This window comes from Petromyzon marinus, chromosome 9, assembly GCF_048934315.1.
Source record: "Petromyzon marinus isolate PM22_M1 ecotype Great Lakes invasive population chromosome 9, UKy_Petmar_22M1.pri1.0, whole genome shotgun sequence".
NCBI lineage: Eukaryota > Metazoa > Chordata > Hyperoartia > Petromyzontiformes > Petromyzontidae > Petromyzon > Petromyzon marinus.
Window position 1 is genome coordinate 2170904 of NC_133675.1, and position 7665 is coordinate 2178568.

Sequence of the window (7665 nt, forward strand, 5' to 3'; positions counted from 1 at the left end):
GTTTACCATGGGAGTCCAGTTTACCATGGGAGTCCAGTTTACCATGCAAGTCCACTTTACCATGGAAGTCCAGTTTACCATGGGAGTCCAGTTTACCATGGAAATCTAGTTTACCATGTAAGTCCACTTTACCATGGGAGTCCACTTTACCATGGGAGTCCAGTTTACCATGGAAGTCCAGTTTACCATGGAAGTCCAATTTACCATGGAAATCCAGTTTACCATGGAAGTCCAGTTTACCATGGAAATCCAGTTTACCATGGGAGTCCAGTTTACCATGGGAGTCCAGTTTACCATGCAAATCCACTTCACCATGGAAGTCCAGTTCACCATGGAGGTCCAGTTTACCATGGGAGTCTAGTTTACCATGGGAGTCCAGTTTACCATGGAAGTCCACTTTACCATGGGAGTCCAGTTTACCATGAAAGTCCAGTTTACCATGGAAGTCCAATTTACCATGGAAATCCAGTTTACCATGGAAGTCCAGTTTACCATGGAAATCCAGTTTACCATGGGAGTCCAGTTTACCATGGGAGTCCAGTTTACCATGGAAGTCCAGTTCACCATGGAAGTCCAATTTACCATGGAAATCCAGTTTACCATGGAAGTCCAGTTTACTATGGAAATCCAGTTTACCATGGGAGTCCAGTTTACCATGGGAGTCCAGTTTACCATGGAAATCCAGTTTACCATGCAAGTCCACTTTACCATGGGAGTCCATTTTACCATGGAAGTCCAGTTTACAATGGGAGTCCAGTTTACCATGTAAGTCCACTTTACCATGGAAGTCAAGTTTACCATGGGAGTCCAGTTTACCATGGAAATCCAGTTTACCATGGGAGTCCAGTTTACCATGGAAGTCCAGTTTACCATGGAAATCCACTTTACCATGGAAGTACAGTTTACCATGGAAGTCCAGTTCACCATGGAGGTCCAGTTTACCATGGGAGTCTAGTTTACCATGGGAGTCCAGTTTACCATGGAAGTCCACTTTACCATGGGAGTCCAGTTTACCATGAAAGTCCAGTTTACCATGGAAGTCCAATTTACCATGGAAATCCAGTTTACCATGGAAGTCCAGTTTACCATGGAAATCCAGTTTACCATGGGAGTCCAGTTTACCATGGAAGTCCAGTTCACCATGGAGGTTCAGTTTACCATGGGAGTCCAGTTTACCATGGGAGTCCAGTTTACCATGGAAGTCCAGTTTACCATGGAAGTCCAATTTACCATGGAAATCCAGTTTACCATGGAAGTCCAGTTTACTATGGAAATCCAGTTTACCATGGGAGTCCAGTTTACCATGGGAGTCCAGTTTACCATGGAAATCCAGTTTACCATGCAAGTCCACTTTACCATGGGAGTCCATTTTACCATGGAAGTCCAGTTTACAATGGGAGTCCAGTTTACCATGTAAGTCCACTTTACCATGGAAGTCAAGTTTACCATGGGAGTCCAGTTTACCATGGAAATCCAGTTTACCATGGGAGTCCAGTTTACCATGGAAGTCCAGTTTACCATGGAAATCCACTTTACCATGGAAGTACAGTTTACCATGGAAGTCCAGTTTACCATGGGAGTCCAGTTTACCATGGAAGTCCAGTTTACCATGGGAGTCCAGTTTACCATGCAAGTCCAGTTTACCATGGGAGTCCAGTTACCATGGGAGCTTAGTTTACCATGGAAATCCAATTTACCAATGGCAGGAGTCAGCAACTTGCAGCTCCGGAGCGTTATGCGACTCTTCAAGGACTGCCTCGTCTCGTATTTACTGCACAGTACATTGCGGCTTTTGAATATTTAGTTGGTTTTGTGACCTAATAAAAAAATGGCTTCTCTTGTTACGTTGGTTTCCGACCCCTCCTCTCGCAGTAGTCTTGCTCCGGCACACGCGAGGTGATGTCGGCGCTCCGTCTCCGCAGTTGATGCCTCAAATGGAGTAGCGCAGTCTAACACGCGATGCGGTGTTGTAGCTGCTGCTGCATTGGCATCGGTGCACAAACAACAACAACAACATTCTCAGCACATTCGTCAACAAAAACAAAACTGTGGCCTTTAAAGGACAAATATTTAACAGGCAACGTGTCGAGCAATGGCCCCTCTCCACGGCACATGTTTTTCAATTGACCGTTTTATTGGAACGAGTGCTTTTATGTTCAACTCAAGTGAAAAATGCTCGAAAGTGTAACGGTCGGATAAATACAAAGATATCGAAACTCCTTGTGAAGTCATCCCACTCACGCGCAGGATCAATATGTACACGTCCTTCAATCCCACTGTCGCCGACTCCTCTAGAGACCAGAGTCGTCTCATTTGTAAGGGTGACCTGGGGCATCAGTCTGCCAGTAGGGGGTGATGTTTGCTGCTGCTGCGCGTGTGCGATGGGGAGCCGTAGTGGCTAGGAGATGTTAACTACCTCGCCTGGTATGGAGGAGGTCGTGGATTCGATAACGACCCTGACGCCTGCTCTATATTTTGAGTGTGCGTGTGTCTTTCCCCGTGGTCGCGTGGATTTGTCTCCGGGTCCCCCGGTTTTCTACTCCACATTTAGAATCAACGTGCGTTTATAGTATTTGGCTGCTATACATTTCCACATGATGAGCCACTTCGTTGAGCTATCATCTGTGGGCAAGCCGCTTCTGAAAAAGAGCTACTTAGATCAGCGGGACGTTCCTGCTAAATATAAGTTGAGTGTAGTTCTAGTTGAGATTCGATTTGAGTAATTTGCGGTGTCATTTTATGAATTTAAACATTTTTGGACTCTGACGCCCGCACACAATGGCCTCCTCTTTACGAATGAGGCCACGGGGACCTTTAACGTGAAGCAGACAGCACGTCGTGTTACCCTGGTTGATATGCACACGGGAGTCGTAACCGAGACGGCTCCTGGATTTCAACCGTGGAAAATCTGGAACAAGCGGCGAACGCGATACCGCTGGGCCGTGTCACCGTGGGAGACTGTGGAACACCTCAAGCACAACAGGAACACCACAAGGATGCTCCTTCGCCTGCCAATGCGGTCACCCAGACCGGACGATAGAAGGCCTCGCGACTCGCTGCCCCGAACACGAGGTTAGGAGGAGGCCCGCGGGAAAAGTTCCACAACGTCCACGGTTGACGCAATGCAGTGGTGTCTGGCCAACCTCAAATAGACCGTCCCTGATCTTTGCTCAATGTCAGCCGCAGGAAAACAGAAGAAGCGAAATTAAATCCGTGACCAAGCCTATAGATTTAACGACACACAAGAGGGTGTGCTGACAAACAGCAGGAAGGCACAACTCGCACTATTTATAGCGAACGTGGGATTTAACCATCACTATGCGCACAATGCCTCCATCACACAAACCGTGTCCATGTGCAGAGTGGTCTATTCGTGCACACAGTTGTTGAAATATCTCGACAGGCATGAGTCCCACGTGGAGGTCACGCTCGGAGCTGTATTCGTGCAGCACACGGGGACGGCTCCGTGCAGAGGAACCGCCTCACTCGGGCACGGGAGGGAGGGGGGGGGGCGGGGTGCGACCTTGGGGCCACAGGCAGAAGGGAACGAGTCACAACAGCGGGGAAGGAAATCCTGCGGCCAGGCAGGGGCACGCGAACGCGCCGGGCCCCGCGGATCCCACGAAGCCCCCCAAATCCCCGGGACTCCCGGACCCCGTGGGACCGAAGGCAGATTCAACGGCGAAGCAAAGGGAGCCGCCGCCGCCTCCGCTCATCGTGCAGTGCCCCGCCTGGGGGGTGAATGGGGCCCCACACGCGGGCGGGGGACGGAGGGCCCCGGGATACGGGAAGGGCCCGGCCCACGAGGCAGCGAGGCCGCCCGCCGACTCCCCGGCCCGCGGAGTCGACGAGTCTGAAAAAAAGAGCCCCACCGGGACCCCCTGCAGGTGAGCCCCCTCCAGGTGAGCCCCCTCCAGATGGGCCCCCTCCAGGTGAGCCCCCTCCAGGTGAGCGCCCTCTCGCAGCTGCCGCTTGGTCTTGTACCTGCGGTTCTGGAACCAGATCTTCACTTGAGTGGGCGTGAGCTTGAGGCCACCCGCCAGGTGGTCGCGCTCCTGGGCCGACAGGTAGCGCTGCCGGGCGAAGCGGCGCTCCAGGGCGCTCACCTGCGCCTGCGAGAAGAGGACGCGTGGCCTCCTGCGGCGAGGGGGTCGCATCGCCTCCCCCGAGCCCGCGCCGAGGTCGCGGCTCTCGGGCCCCGAAGCGGGTCCGGGGGACCTCCCCGCGACCACGGCCCGCACGAGCTCCCTGGCGCCGCCGTCTGCGGGGTCGGGGAATCGCGAGGGGAGCAGAGTTCGGAGTCGAGAATGGAGGCCCCTCCTCCTCCCCCCCCTCCCCCGAGTACCACGTTTGTGAATTGTGGCAGCATTATTTGGAATGTGCCCGATCTCGTGAGATTCCTCCAGCCAAGCGGATTCGAGCCTGGTTTGTGCTTCCGTAGGAAACTGCTTTGGGGAGTTGCCAAGGGTACGGGTTGGGCTGCCCGGTGGCCAGGAGGGGGCCTATGCAGGTGAGAGGGGCTGTCCAGGTGAGAGGGTGTATACAGGTGAGAGTGTGTGTACAGGTGACAGGGTGTGTACAGGTGACAGGGTGTGTACAGGTGAGAGGGGCTGTTCAGATGACAGGGTGTGTACAGGTGACAGGGTGTGTACAGGTGACAGGGTGTGTACAGGTGACAGGGTGTGTACAGGTGACAGGGTGTGTACAGGTGACAGGGTGTGTGCAGGTGACAGGGTGTGTACAGGTGAGAGGGGCTGTCCAGACGACAGGGTGTGTACAGGTGACAGGGTGTGTACAGGTTACAGGGTGTGTACAGGTGAGAGGGGCTGTCCAGATGACAAGGTGTGTACAGGTGACAGGGTGTGTACAGGTGAGAGGATGTGTGCAGGTGACAGGGTGTGTACAGGTGACAGGGTGTGTACAGGTGACAGGGTGTGTACAGGTCAGAGGGGCTGTACAGGTGACAGGGTGTGTACAGGTGACAGGGTGTGTACAGGTGAGAGGGTGTGTACAGGTGACAGGGTGTGTGCAGGTGACAGGGTGTGTACAGGTGAGAGGGGCTGTCCAGATGACAGGGTGTGTACAGGTGACAGGGTGTGTACAGGTGACAGGGTGTGTGCAGGTGACAGGGTGTGTACAGGTGAGAGGGGCTGTCCAGATGACAGGGTGTGTACAGGTGACAGGGTGTGTACAGGTGAGAGGATGTGTGCAGGTGACAGGGTGTGTACAGGTGACAGGGTGTGTACAGGTGAGAGGGTGTGTCCAGGTGACAGGGTGTGTACAGGTGAGAGGGTGTGTACAGGTGAGAGGGTGTGTACAGGTGACAGGGTGTGTGCAGGTGACAGGGTGTGTACAGGTGAGAGGGTGTGTACAGGTGACAGGGTGTGTGCAGGTGACAGGGTGTGTACAGGTGACAGGGTGTGTACAGGTCAGAGGGGCTGTACAGGTGACAGGGTGTGTACAGGTGACAGGGTGTTTACAGGTGACAGGGTGTGTTCAGGTGACAGGGTGTGTACAGGTGACAGGGTGTGAACAGGTGACAGGGTGTGTACAGGTGACAGGGTGTGTGCAGATGGCAGGGTGTGTGCAGGTCAGAGGGGCTGTACAGGTGATAGGGTGTGTACAGGTGAGAGGGTGTGTACAGGTGACAGGGTGTGTACAGGTGACAGGATGTGTACAGGTGTATAGCGGGTGTCACGCCTGCATGTACCTGTACCGCCGTGCAGGGGGGATCCCTCGACCCCATCGTAGGGCGAGCGAGCGCTAAGTCGATGACGACGACGACGATGATGGCGACGATGATGATCGTGAGTCTCCACGGTCAATTCCTCGGGGAGACTCAAAAGCTCCGCCCCGTGCAGGCAGCGCGTCTCAACCTCGTCACGATGACGTGGGTCGCTGTTGAAGAAGTCGCTGCTGTTGAAGAAGTCGCCGCTGTTGAAGAAGTCGCCGCTGTTGAAGAAGTCGCCGCTGTTGAAGCCGCAGACGGGGACCCGTCCGTTCCAGTCGAGAATCTCCGTGCGCGGCACGGGAATCGACATCATCACCGGGGATGGGGTGGGGGGTGGTACGCACCGAATGGATCCGTGGATAAAGTCGAAGGTTTGCAGGTTGCGATGTTCACGATCGGATCGCGCGTTTGTCTTACGATTGTGGTGTTCGTGGTGAGAGCGGTGAGAACGGAAACGGAAAGGCGGCGAAGGTGGCGGTGGTTTTGTCTCGCCTCGCTCTTCTGACCGCTGGGGCCATTGGGGATGGAGATGTCAAGAGCCCTTATCTCGGGGTATTTGTGGAAGTCACGGGTCGTGCCGGCCTCCCCTGCGCGGGGGTGGGAGGGAGGAATTAGGGGAGGCAGGGCGCGTTTTTAATTCACATTTCACGCGGCGTGGGTGCCCCTGTTTGCACGGCGTCTTGAGATGATGACGACGATGACGTCGCACGAGGAGCTCCACACGGGCCTGGCTCGATCTCATCCTGAGGGGGGGGGGGAAACGCGTGGGGGGCCGCGTTTTCAGTCCCTGGTTGAATCAAGGGCACGACTCTGTTGTGTACGAAGTATTGGCTGCGTTGACCGTTAGGCACCTACATTTGTATACATGTGTACGTGCAGCCGTGGATACGTAAGCAGTTATATCCACGTGAATACAGAGGTAAAGATCATGCGCACGGAGTTCACAGACCTTTAGGGGTGAGCGTTGTCAGCGAGAACCTATGCAGACCGCGACGACGCGTGAGGGGTTGACGCGGCCAGTAGCACTCCCAGGCCGCCTTTGTCTCCCGAGCGCGGATCTCCACGTACCGCGCCAAGTAATCGCTTAGGCTGAGACGACGACCCAGGGCTGAACCCCACCGCAGGTTCCGAAACCACTCGCCACTGATGTTAGCCGTGGACAGGAATCCAACTTTCGGGCCGCCGAGCTCGTGGCGCGGTGCGCCAACCACGGCGTCGTCGGTCCCCACAGGCCGTCCACTCGGGATAAGATTTGTTTTTTTTTTATTCATACCGCGGGAGTAATCCGATGAGCTATGAAGCTCTTTTTCACATATGTCCAGTAGTCACTTAGGCACCGGGGACTGTGCAATACCTGAACGCTCTCCCCCCCTTCCACCCGAAATTGTGCGGGGGGTGGGGGGGGGGGGGTCTGGGTCATTGCGAGGGCGCATCGGTAGAAGGGCGGGCAGAGTGTTGGGGGGGGGTAGAGCGATGCGCCCCTCGGCGCTGAGCCAGAGATGACGCCGAGCCGAGCCGCTCACGGAGCAGCGCCTGACGCCGCACGGGGGTGGCAGCAACGGCTGGAACGATAACGCGTGGAGGGAGCCGCAGTCGAGGCTAAGCCGGCGGCGGCGGGGGGTGAAGGGAGGGAGGCGGTGGGAGCCGGGCTGTGAGAGTGTCTGGGTCGTCTCTCGCCTTATCGCGTCCGCTGGGGGACTGCGCGGCGTTGGGAGACGCGCGCCTGCCGCTGCCGCTGCCGCTGCCGCCGCCGCCGCTGCTGCTGCTGCTCTATCTGACTGCTCGCGATGATCGATGTCATCACCAGGTTCGCGTTGAGTCCGAGACGAGTCCAGCACGGCTCCGTCATCGTTTCCACAGGAATGCGTTTCCATTGGAGAGCGCGGAAGTCGCTCGCCCACACGAGGGTCGGTGCAAAAGGTCAGTGGAGATGG

At 55.6% G+C, this 7665-nt stretch overlaps 1 protein-coding gene across 1 annotated transcript; it reads right to left on the bottom strand.

Moving 5' to 3' along the window:
- Window positions 1-2113: 2113 nt before the first annotated feature.
- LOC142924141 (uncharacterized) lies at window positions 2114-6597 on the bottom strand. Its single transcript, XM_076065808.1, has 2 exons — window positions 5711-6597; window positions 2114-4261 (listed from the first exon to the last, which is right to left on the bottom strand). The coding sequence occupies exons 1-2, from the start codon at window positions 6042-6044 to the stop codon at window positions 3552-3554; spliced, it is 1044 nt and encodes a 347-aa protein (XP_075921923.1). The 5' UTR covers window positions 6045-6597; the 3' UTR covers window positions 2114-3551.
- Window positions 6598-7665: the final 1068 nt, after the last annotated feature.